This window comes from Anguilla anguilla, chromosome 5 (genome assembly GCF_013347855.1).
Source record: "Anguilla anguilla isolate fAngAng1 chromosome 5, fAngAng1.pri, whole genome shotgun sequence".
NCBI classification, from domain to species: domain Eukaryota; kingdom Metazoa; phylum Chordata; class Actinopteri; order Anguilliformes; family Anguillidae; genus Anguilla; species Anguilla anguilla.
In genome coordinates this window covers 51,426,630-51,442,660 of record NC_049205.1, presented here as the reverse complement: position 1 = coordinate 51,442,660, position 16,031 = coordinate 51,426,630, and the positions used below count along the sequence as shown (strand labels likewise).

Here is a 16,031-nt window from a genome sequence, read left to right as displayed (position 1 = left end):
GTTGTTTAAAATTTGGTTGTATGAAGCACAGAGCGTACAGAACAGAGCTGGAGAGTGGCATTTATACTGCCCCTGTGTGAGACAACAGGATGGAGAGAGTGTGAGAAGGGTGAGAGAGAGGTCGGAGATGGAGGAGAGATGATAGAGACAGAGCCGGCAGACCTTTTCACAAAGAAGCTTTGCCGTCATAAAAAACAATATCAGTGCGATACGTCAATAGTCAAATGGTTTCCCTTCACAGGAGAGCTGTGAACAGGTATCAGGAGGCAGGAAAAACTTCACAATCCTACACATAAATTCAGCAGCGAGCCAATATACTGTTGCAGAAGAATGGCTGCTTATTTTACAATCGGTACCAATACTTGGCAAAAAAATGGCTTTTGGTGTACGAAGCAGTATTACAGCTCAGTGTATCCTGGGCTACAAATGAATAACTAACCGTTTGACACTTGTACACAGATATAATGGCCTTCAAGGTGACAACACAGCCCACACACACACACACACACACACACAAACACACACACACTTGGGACTCAATCAACATTTCATCCATGAGCTGGGATAAAAATAACAGCAGTGAATAACCCACCCACCCTCTCCACCCAACCCTAATTACCCTACCTGAAGCTCTGGTGAGGGTGTATGGCACACCTGCCCTGCAGTGTCACAGTGTTCCTATATTCCACTGGTTGGGAGATTTCCACCAAAAGCCCAAATGAACCAGAGTCCCTTTTCTCCCTTTTCTCCTCTCCTTCTTTTCCTTTTTTTCCCCTCTCTCCTCTGCCTGCCTCCCCTTCACTCCTGGGAGCTTTTACCATTTAAGGGCAACGTTTCATCAGGCTGTGCTGCTGCTCTCCATGCTCACAGTCCCCGGCTTGCCTCGCGCCCGGAGAAGAGTGATCACGTCCTCTGAGATCCCCCCTTCCCTGTAAATCCCTCTTTTCTCCCCTTGTTCTCCCCCCACCCCCCCCCTCCCATTTCCTATTTGTGTCTGGCAGTTATTCTGAGGTTTCCTGGGCCCAAGACCGCTGCTCTGTTGGGTGGTGGGGTGGGGTGGGGTGGGGTGGGGGGTGGGGGGTGTTTTTACGATTGAGAGGAGCTTCTTAGGATCTCCTGCCCATCCGTCATGAGGGTCGGCCCCGACCTCAGCCATCTCGACACGGCACGTAAACATTCTCCCTGAGCCCCATAACTCCAAAGACCACTTCTTCACTCTGACTTATGCACAGCTCCTCAGGCAGGCCATGGCTAACACTACACGGTCCCAAATCTGGAGCCTAGGAACTACTTAATGAGAACATACATTTTCTATGACCCACTTCTTATTAAGTTGCAGATGAGTATGCATTTAAATGTTTTAATTCTGTCAAATCAAACGCATGTATAAAGCATCTGTTTCATTTGAGGGATGTGGATGCTAATGCAATGTGTACAATATAAAGTATGCTGTTTATTTTCATATTAATGGCGTAACTCAGCTCAGCTCTCTCCAAACACCAAGGGGTCCCACCAGTTTTTAAACGACTGGCTTATGTCATGCAAGTCGAATAACTGACAAAGTTATGTGTGAAATATGGCAGTTGTTCATTACTAATAAGCCATTTGTCTTCGTACAGAAATAAACTGAATCAACTTGCATGGAATTAGTCAGGCTGTGACCAATCTGGAGTCTGATGTTTATGTTAGTCAAGGATGAGGGAACTGGTGATGACCCCTACCTACTCTCAAGGCATGTGGAGACACACTTGTGTACAATTGCTTTTGTCCAAGCAGATGTGACACACACAAATCTACTCTCATATGACCTTTGACCTGACAGTCCACATATATCTGAAAGTGCATGACTGTTCATAAGAGTGTAGCTGTAGGATCTCACCAAGCTAACGAGTGCTAAACAAATGGGCACTAGCAAAAGTACCTGAAAAGACATCCTTGGAAAAAACATTAATGCTCACAGCCCAAGTTTAGAACATTTGTGTGTATTATAAGACATAAAAATAATGGAGAGTTTGGTGACATTTTGAGTCTGGTCCTCTGCATTTCAGTAATGGAAGATTATTTTAAAATGTTTTGCAATGTCCTGATTTTTAACATCAGAATTGGGACAACAAAAAATAAAAGACTGTTGCAAGACAATTGCAAAGGACAACCAACTGATGACAATAGGGACAAATCAGACCACATCATCTATGTCTTCCCTATGACAAATTTTGTAGACAAATACAACATAAATAAGGTCACCCCCAGTTTATAAACTCAGTTTACTGTTTACTGTGAAATGTGTACTACCAGGAAAATGTCTTGCTATATCACGCTTCTCTTTTATTTCGACAGGAAGTATCTTCACGCTCCGACCACACCAAAAGCTAAAAACAAAACTTCACACCAGCCATCCTTCACTTTGCGCCCGTGCCGGTGTTGAAAATGGACTGACAGCTCAGTGCTAACCCCGGAGATTAAAGCTAATCCACATTCTGGGTGTTCAGTGCCCAGATCGGATTGAGGTAACGAGCACCAGCCGTGCCAAAAAAAAAAAAAAAAAAAAATGCCAGCGATTTCTTTCTAATTTATCTTCACTGCATCAAAAGAGATATTAGATTCCCAGTTGCAGGTTTCGAGCATCTGCATATATTGGGATTGGGATTGGGATGGCAGATATGCCATCACGCCAAGTTACGCCTTGGCCGGGGCATGCCCCATACCTATACAGCACCGAGAGTTTGGCACTTTTCAGGGCTCCCCACAGAAATAACCACAACAGCCACAGACACTCAGCCCTTAAAAACATTCAATTCTGTACATTCTGACCCCATTTCAACAGACAGATTTCATAAACAACTTTCACATGTCCACACAATAAAGCCCCAAACTAAGGGGATTTTGCTAATGACATTTCGCGCATTGCATAGCTGTCATGGTGCTGCACTAACAAAGTCACAGACTGGTAAACCTCCGGTTGAAGGATTGAATCCCGCCTCGCCCTCAGGCAGATAATTTTCTCTTTTACACTAACGTTTTCTTACGCTTTTATATTTTCTTTACCAAAACTCACTCACAGCCACTCATATGCATTTCATGACGGCAAATGTATTCCTTTTATTAAAAAGTTACACCAGTTCACCACTGTGCCATTTCTACTAACTATATTTCTTCACTTGGCTACCGTACAAAACCTTCTTATCAGCAAACGCCACGTTTCTACATTCATGTTACCTCGCCCTGTTCTCTATCTAGCTACATACAAACAATTACTACGTATGTACGTTCTGCAACTCCCCATTAAAACATTACATTTAAAACCATGAGTCACTCATAAGTATAACAACTAGTACTGAACATGAGAAAAGCACATTAGTGCAATAGATGTCACACGTTACTTAACCCTCCACTTTAACAGCTAATGCTTTATACCGACTGTTACATATACCCTTCCATAAAGAAACTAAGCTCGCTCATGGTCACTTTATTTACTCCGCACTATAGTCTGTGATCATGTCAACCTTCACCTACATGCCCATTCTGCTAAAAACATATTGTTTCAACTACGCTATTTCATCATTTCATCCTAATTTCTCTCACACTGTTGTTATTTTCTCATATGCAAAGCCTACTGGGACATATGCGTCTGCTCCTATTCTCCACTATCAAGTTTTCCGGTTCTAGCTTAGCAAAACAGCGAACAGGATTCCCACCTGCAGATAAGCCTATCAAAATGCCTTACAAACCTTACAAACACTAAAAGTGCACCTCCACGAAATAACAGACAATGGAGCAGGACAGCAGGGTACACAAGTTGAGACCTAGGCAGCTCTAATTCTGCGGGCTTGCTGATTCTTTTCTCAATCAAGGCTTGTTGGATGGCCGTCAAATCCGTGAGTACATACACTGGCCATATTTCACATGCGTTTCTGTTGCGTTCACATTTACGCCACCGCACGCTTTGTCACAGCCACTGTTTTACATATATAGCAAACCGAAACTGCTAAACAGTACACGCTCATCAGACTGTACAAATTCACACAAGGACAGCCATAATCCACAACCGTTTCTTTCAGGGTCACTTCGCATTTCCCACACTCATAATAAAACGCTTTGCAAAAGGAAATGATATCTCATAAAGAACACGTTTTCAACGTACAAAAATGCCAAGTTATTCAAAAGTATTGATATCAAAATGACGCCAAGTTACGGTACTACAAACAATATAGGCTATCTTGCCTTGCCTTGTAAGTGACTTGAAAGAACTGAGGAAATATTGGGTAGCATTGCTTTGGAATACATCTTATTTAATTTCGATGAGGCAAGACAGCCTATATTGTTTGTAGTACCGTAACTTGGCGTCATTTTGATATCAATACTTTTGAGTAACTTGGCATTTTTGTACGGTGAAAACGTGTTTTTTATGAGATGTAGTTTACAGTTCCTTTACATTTGATTCAAAATATAGGTATATAATCAGGAATAAAAATGAAAAACAGAACAAAATGGAAATAACCACAGATCTTCAAAAATATCCAGGTAGGGTAAATATGTCACCCAGGTAGGGTAAATATGTTAATTAAAATCTCGTCAGCGCAGTTAATTGCGGCAGCCTAAGTAGATCGTTCACAAGAAGTTACCAGTTTGGCGGTACCACAGACAATGCCTGAGACTATTTTATTTCAAATTTAAACGAGATGCTATGGATTACAATCTTATTTGGAAGTGGAGCTGCAGCGAGGCAACAGACTTCCAGGGAACTGCGAAACAAAAAGGGTTTATAAATATCCCACAGTCCCAACTATCAAGACAGACAAGACGCGCGCGTTAAAAGAGCTGTTTCACTTGATAGTCTACTGCCGGCTATAGATGTCTGCAGGTGTGGATAAATACACCATTCGTAGGCTAGTCGTTTACTTTAATAAACGCCTTTTCAGTTCTCCTTGTATTTTATAATACTGATTATCCATATCGATAATCGAACTTGTATTAATGTGATAATAACCTCGTCGAAACATTAGCAGTTGCAATACCAGAAGTCTAGATTTTTTAAATGAGAAACAGTAAATGACGGTCTCCACCAAATGCCTGGGCTTAGATACTTGCAAGTAATTACATGTCTGGGCTATTGAGTAGGGCTTCATAGTATTTGGATTGATATTAAAAATGAATTTGTTGCAAAATACAAGCAAAGTACATTGAAGCTTCTTTAATACACATCAACTGCTTTCTTATAAAAGCTTCCATTGCTTTTCTGTAATATACTTCTTCAGGTTCTATGTGTTTTCATCTAACTCGCATCATAAAACAAGGCAAGGTTTAAAAAAAAAAAAAAAAAAAACTGTTCTGGGCTTACCTCAACGCAGCTGTCACCTCTTCCTGTAGTCAGACAAATGATCTCACCTGTTGGAAGCAAGACGTAAAAGCGGAGAGACAGAGTGAATTTGCATGAGGTCCACTAGCCATGTAAATCAGCAGCTTCTGAAATCCAAAGACATAAGACGATTTCAGAGGGCAATGCAGACGGCAGACAAGGGCCCTGCATACATTTGGAGAGGGCAACGGCACCTCTTTCACCCTCTTTGCATATCTAAGGGCAACGATAACCAGGCAACCATGTGCGCATGGTGCAGATCCTCTACAGAAACCCAGTCGGCCCTCTCAGCTTCCTCTTTGTATCATTTGCATTTTGGCAGCTAATAAAAGCAGCATCCATTGTGCTGTGCTAAGAAGCATGTCCTCAGCATCTTACCAAGCCAGTTACACACACAAGCATGCACACACATTGCACACATACACACACACACACTCTCTCTCTCTCTCTCACACACACACACACAAACACACACACATAGACACACACACACACACATTTTTTTCTGTTTCATATGGAACCTTCAGTCTCAATGTGCAAATTAGAGTGAAAGATAATTAAGTCAGTAAAGCCAGTTCAGCAGTAGGAACTATTTATAAGAGGTTTCAACAAAGACACTGTATGAACTGGCCACATATTCAAATACTGGTGGGGACTTTGCACTCTTTGACACCAGCCTCACGCAATGTAGTGCGGAAGTTAGAGAGCTACTTTTGGGCTTTCCTATTGCCACACTGACCAACACCCAAAAACTTGCACCATGCATGGGTTCTGCTTGTTTTTTCAAAAAAGAACATTGCACAGATTGTGAAAGATCCTGACGAAATTTGGTAAAACCAAATAGAAACTTGCCACTACAAGCAACAAGCCTGAAGTCAACAACTATATCTATAATTGTGACTGATCCAATGCCTTATGCAGCCAAAAGATTTGAAGGGGTGCTATAACACCACAGAGATGACAGGACTGCAGCTTTCCTGTGAAATAAATAATGCTGCTATACCATGCAAATGTAGATGTAAGATTTTCCACATGCTCGGCTTGTGTTTGGGTGGAGGATGGCACAGGTAGGATTCACCATTATTTTTCATCATAGTATGCAACCTGATGTTAATAGTGTTGTATGAAATAAGCAAGCTTATTTAAATAAGAGTTAAGCACCAGCTCTTCCTCTGTAATACTACAGAAAAGCAAAGAGCTGCTGATAGCTGATCTTTAAGTCAACCGAGCTTGATCACAAATCAAGTGAACGAGGGAGAGGGAGGGAGAGAGAGAGCGAAAGAGAAAGAGATAAATTGGGGTTTGGACCGGATCCATAGTCTGCAGGCTACAGCGGTCCCTGTGGACATAACAGGAAGTTAAAGGCACAGCAGCAAACAGGACCATAAGCTGCTCTAGTCAAGCTGTTTTACACTTGTTAAATCAGCTGTCTGAAGTCTCTTTAAGATGTTTGTGACTAATACAAAGGTGTTTGCGGCCATTGGACAGTACCTGAAGGGATGTTTGGTGGGTGACTTGGAGGGGCCTGGGATGACTGGCTCACTGACTCCAGTGCAGTGGGGCTTGTGGGTCTCTCTGTACTGCTGTGACTGGAGACTGTACCCTCTGTTCCCAGATCAGTCGACTGACTGGGATCTGTGGGCTTGTGAACAACATGGAAAGTGTTAGTTCATCAGCCAGCCTTGAACACGGCAACTGACAAAAATGGCAGCACATTTCCATAAAGCAATACTGCATTTACTGTTTAAAAATATACAGGTTAGCCATCATTGCAAAAATGTAGTATTTAAAAAAAAAAAAAAAGACCTGAGCTGATAGTTGACTGAAGAGGAAAGAGTTGGTCAGAGGAGCTGTGGCTATGCAAATAGTGGTTTATGTTGCCAGTGTATTCACATCTCGTCCCATCGCATTACCCGGTTGTTTTCTGTTGACCTAAATCATTCTTTAAAAGCATACTATGCAGGATTTGTATCCTGGAAATATTATAAAATTACCATGCTAAGGCCTATCTATGATGCACTGGCAATCTCTGTCATGCACTTTCACCAGATTTGTGCACCTTTACCTGTATTTGATATTCTAAAATGTGTTTGGGACGTTTCTGGGTGTGGCGCTCTTTTTCTGTGTGGGGAGGGGTGGGTGCGGCTACTGAGCCTGTGGTTTGGGATCAGCTAGCTAGCTGCTGCAATAGCCCAGATAATGGGCTATTGCAGCGGGACTTGTGCAAGAACTCGTTCAAGAACTAGAGTTAACCTTGGAATAGCTTTTCCTTGGTGGCGTCAGCTGAAGTTCACCAAGGCAATGAAAAGTGACACAGAGTTGGCTTGTTCTCTGTTGGACGTGTAAGTAATGGTACCTCTAGCTATCCAGCTAGGGTTGCCAGACGTCCGGTTTTTGACCGTAATGTCAGGTTTTCTAATTATTTGTACTTGTCCGGATCCTGTCCGGTCTGAGTAATTGATGGGAGATATTTACTGGTAGTTTCAAGAGTTTATGTGTTAGACTAGGTGGGGTACCTGGGGGTGAGTGGGTGGGGTTGAAGACGGAGGACGAGACTTCTTTGATTGAAAACACAAGGCTAAAAAATCCATCCATCCGTTTACCATCAATAATATATATTATATAGAGCTCAACAGTGAATGTTTCCCATTCATTTACTCCATTGACATTTCAGAAAAGCCTTATATAAAGAGTTTTAAGCCTGGAACCAAGCCAACCAACTACCAGATGTAATTATGTACACAGTCTTGTACCTTTGCCTTTTTTTCCGTTTTCCAATTTTTTTTTTTTTTGCTCCGAATCAAATGTTTTATGGTCACAATTCATCTGGTAGTTGGGTGGCTTGGTTCCAGGCTTACAACTCTTTATATAAGGCTTTTCTGAAACGTCAATGGAGTAAATGAATGGGAAATTCACTTCCGGAACCGGAGCCAAAGTCAAAAAGTGGGCGGTCACTGTTGAGCTCTATTAGAGTCTCCAGTTAGCCCACCTGCATGTCTTTGGACTGCGGGAGGAAACCAGAATACCCGGAGGAAACCCATGCAGAGACAGGGAGAACATGCAGACACACAGAATGGCCCAGGCTCCCCACTACACCACCATGCCGCCCTTCCTGCATAGTATGCTTTTAAAAAAACAAGGGCAGTGTGGCTATGTAGATCCCACATTTCCATACCGGTCTCTGGCGCCATTCAAATCAGCCACTGCTGATAACGTTACCGATTGGGCCTAAAGGTGAGTGATCATTACTGTCAGATACCACCAGTTTTGTATCCTTTATTTAAGCAGGGAAGGTCCGTGGAGAACATTTAAAGGGAAGGTGCATATACCTCTAGCTTTTTGGAGATTTTGGCCTTCAGCTCGTTGAGCTGGGCCTCGGCATCGGCAGCCCTGCCCAGGGCCTGTTCCACCCTCTCGGTGGCAGCCTCTACTCTTTTCCGGGCCTGGTGGAGCCTCCCCTTGCTCAGGTGGAGCAAGTCCGCGGCCTTTGCCACCTGGCTCGCCGTTGCCTCCACCCTCCTCCACGCGTCCATCGCTTTCTCTGCCTCCAGGTCTCTCCCCCAGGCCAGCCCCGCCGCCAAACATCCACCCGCCTCCTCCACAGGTTCTGTGGAGACGGCCGCATCCCTCTGCTCACCGGAGTTCACACATTGCTGCAAGGCAGTTCTCAGTGCTGCCTGCAGGTGGCGAACCTGGTCCTGCAGCTCCTGGATGGTCGCCCCAGCCTGTCGCAGCTTCTCTTCAGTCTCGTCACAGGCGTAGTTGGCCTGAGATGCCTCCTTTTGGGCTTTAGTCCTGCCCTCCTCCATCTTAAGGGCCCTCCACCAGTTGACTGTGGCCATCTTTTTGGCCTCCTGGGCCTGCCTTAATGCCTCCTCCAGTCTCCCCTCCACCTCCTCTCGCAGGGTCGTCTGCAGCGCCAGGTCCCTCTCCCTGGAAAATACCACCTGGCTTTCAGGCCTTCCCATGGTAGCAACTTCCTGTGCTGTCACCACATCAGTATCCTGCACTTTGATTAATGTATGCCCGTTAACCCTACATGCACTTTCTCCAACAGAAGGCTGAAAACAGGGAGGCATTCATTTACTTGCAAACATGAAAGCTAAATCTCAGTTCTGTAATATCAATTAATATGCTGGAATGATTCAGTGGCTAATGGCTGAGGCCTGTGATAGACAAGGAGATGAGAGGTAAAAACTCACAGACATACTTGGTGCAGTAAAAACTCACATACACATTTGCAAGCTGTTGCTTGGTGCTTGCCTGCTGTTGCTGGGACTGGAGGAAGGCTTTCTCAAGTACATGAACAGCACTGCCCACATGGGCATCCTGAATAAAATTAAGTAAAGTTAAACAATATCTCCTCTCATAATACCTTATAAAGAGGAGATATAAACTATTCATTTATGTATGATACAAACCATTTGAATGCCACAGACTAACACAATATAATGAAAGTGACCAATGCAGGTGGCAGTACTCTACACTATTGTTTCTCAAATATGTTGCTGCTCTGATTTTGGCCAAAGGATAACGTAATATGTGCCTGATAATGTGCTACATGCTTGAAAGACAACCTCTGTGGTTAGAACCACTGATTAACAGGGCCAGACAAAAGAGACACTCCAGACTATAAGTCCTCCTTCAAGGCTGGAGGGCCAGACAAAAGAGACATTCCAGACTATAGGTCCTCCTTCAAGGCTGGACAAATACGAGCTAGCACAACTATAGGCAAGCAATGTTAGATACGAAGATCTCTGCACTCAAAGCTGCTAATCTGTCTGCGGTTTGTGCTTGTAGATTCTCACCGTCTCGCTGTGCTGTCTGTGGAAGAGTGGGACAAACTCCAAGGACTTGATCTTGTGTAGAACCTGCTGAAAGTCCTCTTTCTGGATGTCCTGAGGTAAGATTCCGCAGATCGGACTGTTCGCCCCCTCCATATTCTCTCTCTGGAAAGCGTGAGAATGATGTAGCTCAGGGGTGTCCAGTCTTAACCAAAAGGGGCCGATGTGGGTGAAGGTTTTTGCTTTAGCTCAGCACTTTAACCCCAAATGTGGTCTTCAATCAAGACACCGATAAGTAGTGTCAGGTGTAGTAGTGTTGGGCTAAAACAAAAATAAGCACCCACTCCGGCCCTTTTCGAATAATATTTTGACACCCCTGATGTACAGTAGCTAAACAAGCCAAAAGTAGTTGGTAGTTCCTGTACTACACCTCAAAATGGTAAAAAAAAGAGTAATTTACCACTGCAACCACTACACAGATTTGAATTTAGTTGAACGACCAGCAAACAGCTGCAAAATATCAATTTTGTTAGTTAAAACTACTCCCCAACACTGCCAGGTACGTTGTCCTACAAGTTATGGTTATGATGGACGGACTGCATTGCAATGGTAAACCTGTTGAAATGGCTGTTGCTAATTGCACCGACATAGGTACAGTTACAAAAATACATGAGTAACAAGCTTGTTTATGAATGTTTCTGTGGTTTAGTTTAAAACCTCATTTGAATTTTCAGAAAATATGCACATGCAGCATCTTAGCCGCCCAGGGCCAGCCCTAGGATTTTGGTGGCCCTAAACAGCGTTCGAACGAGGGGGGGGGGGGGCGGCTGTTATGAAATGTTCTGTTGTCATTCCATTACAAATTAATACTGCTAGTTCCGCCATAGGGGATGAATAACGTAATTATTTACCTTAGATAAACATTGGATCGTGTGCGCCCCCCCCCCCCCCCCCCTGTGGTCGTGTGGCCCGCCCTAGGTTGTGGCCCTAAACAACCGCATAGAGTGTTTATGCCACGGGCCGCCTCAGAAGTTTGTGTTGGAGGTGTTACATTAAGAAAAGTGTACGACAGGTAAAGCACACAAAACAAATATGTGGCTTGTGTGGCTGTGCAAGAATTTCACCAGACCTCCTGCATCTCCTGGATTTCAGACTGCAGAGATGGGTTTTGAGGGGGGGTAGGGTGATGTCCTGTGAGGGAACTCTGACGGCCAGCTGCACACCTGTCAAACCTGTCCATAACAGACTGGACACATGAGTCATCCACAGGCTCAGAGCACTAGCTGGTGTCTTTGTGGTGATGTCACAGACAACTATTCTCAGGCTGCTCAAAACACAAAACAAAAACTGTTACCAGGGAAACATCTAGACATGAGAAGAATAGGTCAGAAAAGGCATGGGAGAGGCCTGCCCCGCAGACAAGCCTGCTCAGGTTTTGGCATCATACTTGCTTTCTATTCTATTGACTAACCATCTGCCCTTGCCTCGTTACCTCATTGTATTTATTTATTTTTTGCATCGTCTTTTGGATTGTATGTACTACATCTTGTATGTGACTGTTTTATAACACTTTATATATTGATTGTTTAATTGTATAAGAAACAAATAAACCCTATTATTATAATTATAATTATAATTATAATTATTATTATCATCATCACATTCCATGGGAGGGAGATGCAGCAGTTTGCAACATCCTTTTCCACATGGAGCGAATGAGACAGCGAAGCTACACCAACACAAAAACAAATAAACAGCTTCAGTGGCATTTTCTTTCCCTTTGTCTTCTGTGCTTCTGACAAACAAAAATTTCAAACTCGCTCACTCAGCACGTGCTCTCAGTCTCAGCCCCATACTGTGGAGAGGAACACACCTTTAAGCACCTGGGCTGAGTAGTTACACAACCCAGGCGTGTGTGTTCTCTTCACCGGTAAGCGTGAGTAGCAGTAGTCTTCACTGACTGAACTGCAGTAATGATTTTTCACCTCTAGATGGCAGAAAATATGGTTGAAGCCACTGAGCAGTACCAGTTATGTCTGAAAGTAACCAAATAAAGTGAAAATAAATTACATTTGTTGGACGTCTACAAATATTCTAAGGTTAGGTCTTATTACTAGGGCCACCAGTTTGTCTCCCCTTGTTTTCTCACATGGCACTTCAGTCCTCCACCAGCTAGAGGTCGCGATGGTCACTTGACTGTGCTGTTAGAGTGCCCATGGGGGCCCCTGGAGGATAACCATTGAAATACAATCCCTGCAGGTCACACGGTGGAGACGAACCGGTGCCACTACTACATTAGTGGATATCAATGGTTGGAATGAGTATGATGGGCTTAAATGTATTCTCTTTACATGTCAATAGCTCAGGATGGACAACATATGGAGACCATGAACTGTCTACCTCAGGAGTTCCTGTTGTGAATTCTCCTGCAACCGCATCAACTCCAGCTGCATTCCCTTTCAAAATAAAGACAGAGCAGCAGTAAATCCAGTGAGCGACCATGTCTTTCCAATACCACAGCAGAATGATTTTATTCATTGAAGTGTTCTGAATGCAAAAATGTTTATGAATGCAAAAATGTATCTGTTTTCAAAATAGGACTCTCTTGCCATAACAGTGGTGCACCATGGGTAAACATTTCACACTTATTTGCATGATTTTGATAATGTTGAGCGCTAATACCTCAATTATTCTCAGGTTGTCCATATGGGAGATTTTTAGCTCATTGATGAATGTGGTTTTCTTTAACAGAAACAAAAAACAACATTTTACTGTAAATAATTTGAAATAGAAACATTTCAAATACACATAAAAAAAATTAAAAAAAATCTTCAGTTTTAGCCAGAAAGTTGGAGACAGGCTCTACATACTGCACATGCTTATATATTTCTCACCTTGGAGATGCTATTATCTTTTTCAGCTAGTAAGACCAGCGTTTCATCAAGCTCTTCCTGCACACAATCAAAATGGGATTGTTTTATGATTTTTAGGTCATTTGGGCAGTGTTATGGTTTTTAGTTTTTTAATTTTTCACCCAGTTTGCAAAGCCACATGGTATTCAGGTTAGTAGGTACATTCCATCGCTGCAAGCTAAACTCTTCTCACCCTTATTTCAGCATTCATCCTCATCAGTTTGCCGACACGGCCTTCCGCACAAGTCCTCTCTTGGGAGAGTTTTTCATTCTGCTGACACAACATTCCCTCATTACACCAACACCAGGGATCATTTCAAAATCCTTTTTGGGGGATGACAGTTTTACATAACTTGGAAGAAGCTATGTATACATTATGGGTCAGTGATGTATAAGCACAGAATATAAGATGTGAAGATGAGCATACATGCTAGAATCGTTTCTCCTTACCGCATCTTCAATCAGTTTGATATGAGCTTTTGAGTTTTCATTTTCTTTTGTCTGCAATGAAAAGTTCATTCTGCATGATGAGTTCATTTTTTTATAAGACTGCTTAAGTACTTTCTAAGCTGATCATTCAAAATCACTGGCTAAAATCCTCTCCTGAGCAGTCCTTTTGTAATGTAATGATATTCAATCGATTTTCTTTGCAAATCCCTCAGTTATTTTTATTTCTCATGTTACCCACTTATACGGGTTATACAGGTTTTCTGAGGAAGTTTCATTTGGACACATGAACGATGCACCAACTGGATTTGAAACTGCAGTCCTATAGTTAGGCTGCACTTCATATGCAACGTTTCACCTCTCAAAAGTCTAACTGTAAAAGCCTTATAGAGCAGAAGAAGAGTGAGCATCATAAAGGTTGGAGTTACAAAGGTAAATCGGTGACTTGTTTTTGACCAAAGAATGTATTTTTCTGTATACAACAAAATGCAATAATTGGTTAGAATCAGTGAACTCGACCAACTCATGATGTCTTGAAACCTCACTCTCTGAATCACCACCGCGCTCATCAGGTAATGTATGACCCCCCCGCTGACATTTCCCTTTAACTCCTGACTGATTCCCGAAGACTCAGAGCTCGTACCAGCGTGCAGACCCTGGCCTGGGCCTGAGCCCATTTCTCCTGGCTCTCTTTCAGGGCCCGTCTGGCCTCGTCCAGCTCCTCCAGCAGGGACCTGGCTCTGACTGCTGCACGCTGCGCACTGATGGCCCAATGGCAGCACGCCACAGGAACAGAAGAACACAAGTACATACAAATATAAGAACACAAAGTACCTACAAACATAAGAACAAAGGAACATACAAACAGATGAATCCAAGTACATAAGAATGCTGGTGAGAATGGGTCACTCAGTTCACATAGGCTTATAGTTCTTAATACAGTCTAGAGCAGAGGTCCCTGACTCTTCCATTACATTACATTTACATGACGTACAATAAGTGCATACCGAAGCTCATTGGAACAACTACAAAACACAGGTCCGATAAGGTACAATACTCATTATGTAACAGTTATTCATAGCCATGAACACAGTAAGTCCAGTTCACACAGTAAGCACAGGCTAGGTCAGAAAGTAATGTTAAGTCAAACTAGGAGGCATGACAACAAGCTACAACATCAAGATAACTACACAAGTGAAATATAAGTGCTGGATGGAGGTACGTGTGTAAGATTAAAGTGCTACAGGAACAAGGTAGAAGGGTACAAGTGATAAGTGATCCTAGATTGGGAGTGCCCTGCAGAGCAGGTACAGTCTGAAGAGATGCATCTTCAGACTACGGTGGACGATGGGAAAACTCTCCCCTGAGCTTGCGCAGTGCGTTACCTGCCCAACTTGGCCTTGAGCTCGGCGATCTCTAGGGTAAGCTGCAGGTTAGTGTCCTCACTCTGTGCCACGCTCCTCAGCAGGTTCGCGTTCTGCTCACTCAGCTGCCGATGCGTGTGCCTCAGCTCCGCCACCGTGCCTAACAGATCCTTCCATTCGCTGAGGCCGGCCAGGGGGAGGAGCATGTGCCCCGGTCAGGGCATTTTAATTGGATAAAAACCAGTTATGTGCTAGCGGCATTGGTCATGTGATGCGGGTCCACTGTACATGCTTAGCTACTGTTTGTATTCTCTACCATATCAACCAGTACTAGTGCAAGACACCCATGACACACTTGCCAGATTTATTAGCAAATACTAATTGCATAGCAATAATACAGTTACACAGTCCTAATGTACACTGTAGAAGAAGTTTAGCATGATTCCTCTCAATGAACAAATGTGATTCACTGACCAGTAACACCCATCTCCGCACTCTGGAAATTCCACCTCGGTCAGAGCCTCTGTCCCAGCCTGGGCTTCAGTCTCAGCATCAGTCTCAGTCTCGAGAGTTGAGAAAATCCCTTGTAGCAGAACAAAATTAGAGGCGCCATTGCACTGGTATCTGAAACACACCCTTTCATGTCCTCACCCGAGAAAGAAACTCACCATTTATAGGAGCTGTGGTGAGGTGGGATTCCTGCGTCGAGTAGTAGTCCTCTTGCACGCTCAGTGAATGGTCCATTTGTTCACTTCTGACGACGGTCAGAGATTAAAAGATGCTTGGGTAAATTTAACGCTACAGAACCACAGATGAATACACTTCCATACAAACAGTTAGTGCTCATAAGCATTTGTGCAGAAAAGCTCATGATGTGCAAGCACTCCTATTTACAAAATAATGTATGCAGCTAGTTTTTTTTTCTCTGTTATTGCTGTGGAGCTTACTCAGGGGAATCAGTGAAACAATACAAAAGGTTGAAGGCTCAATAATTTTTGAAGGACAATTCTGTATTTTGGCAGCAGGGTAACACTGTGAATACAATGTGCTGTGTTATCTCCAAGAGCACTGAAGTTGAATAGCATGTCAAGCTGCCATCGTTCAGATGAGATGTTAAACCAAGGTCCTGATTCACTAGAATTCATTTAAAATACCATGCCACTTTGTT

At 43.3% G+C, this 16,031-nt stretch overlaps 1 protein-coding gene and 1 long non-coding RNA gene across 10 annotated transcripts in view; one reads left to right on the top strand and one right to left on the bottom strand.

The window, feature by feature from the left end:
- The window catches only part of mrvi1 (murine retrovirus integration site 1 homolog), a 41,722-nt gene that overhangs the window by 23,403 nt on the left and 2,288 nt on the right, over positions 1 to 16,031 (bottom strand). For 6 of the 9 annotated variants that reach the window (XM_035418451.1, XM_035418457.1, XM_035418458.1 and 3 more), the window contains exons 6-20: positions 15,532 to 15,617; positions 15,338 to 15,446; positions 14,885 to 15,043; positions 14,143 to 14,260; positions 13,503 to 13,553; positions 13,246 to 13,326; positions 13,035 to 13,091; positions 12,823 to 12,882; positions 12,541 to 12,596; positions 11,270 to 11,386; positions 10,165 to 10,305; positions 9,587 to 9,685; positions 8,686 to 9,289; positions 6,848 to 6,998; positions 5,339 to 5,385 (exon numbers count right to left, since the gene is read on the bottom strand). In XM_035418451.1, coding sequence (XP_035274342.1) covers positions 5,339 to 5,385; positions 6,848 to 6,998; positions 8,686 to 9,289; positions 9,587 to 9,685; positions 10,165 to 10,305; positions 11,270 to 11,386; positions 12,541 to 12,596; positions 12,823 to 12,882; positions 13,035 to 13,091; positions 13,246 to 13,326; positions 13,503 to 13,553; positions 14,143 to 14,260; positions 14,885 to 15,043; positions 15,338 to 15,446; positions 15,532 to 15,617 — 1,936 coding nt within the window. The remainder of the gene's footprint in view (positions 1 to 5,338; positions 5,386 to 6,847; positions 6,999 to 8,685; positions 9,290 to 9,586; positions 9,686 to 10,164; positions 10,306 to 11,269; positions 11,387 to 12,540; positions 12,597 to 12,822; positions 12,883 to 13,034; positions 13,092 to 13,245; positions 13,327 to 13,502; positions 13,554 to 14,142; positions 14,261 to 14,884; positions 15,044 to 15,337; positions 15,447 to 15,531; positions 15,618 to 16,031) is intronic. The other 3 variants (XM_035418456.1, XM_035418452.1, XM_035418455.1) reach the window with 3 other exon arrangements.
- On the top strand, positions 6,210 to 12,630 carry LOC118227688. The gene is made up of 3 exons (XR_004765332.1): positions 6,210 to 6,423; positions 10,157 to 10,259; positions 12,502 to 12,630. It is a non-coding gene; the product is annotated as an uncharacterized LOC118227688 (long non-coding RNA).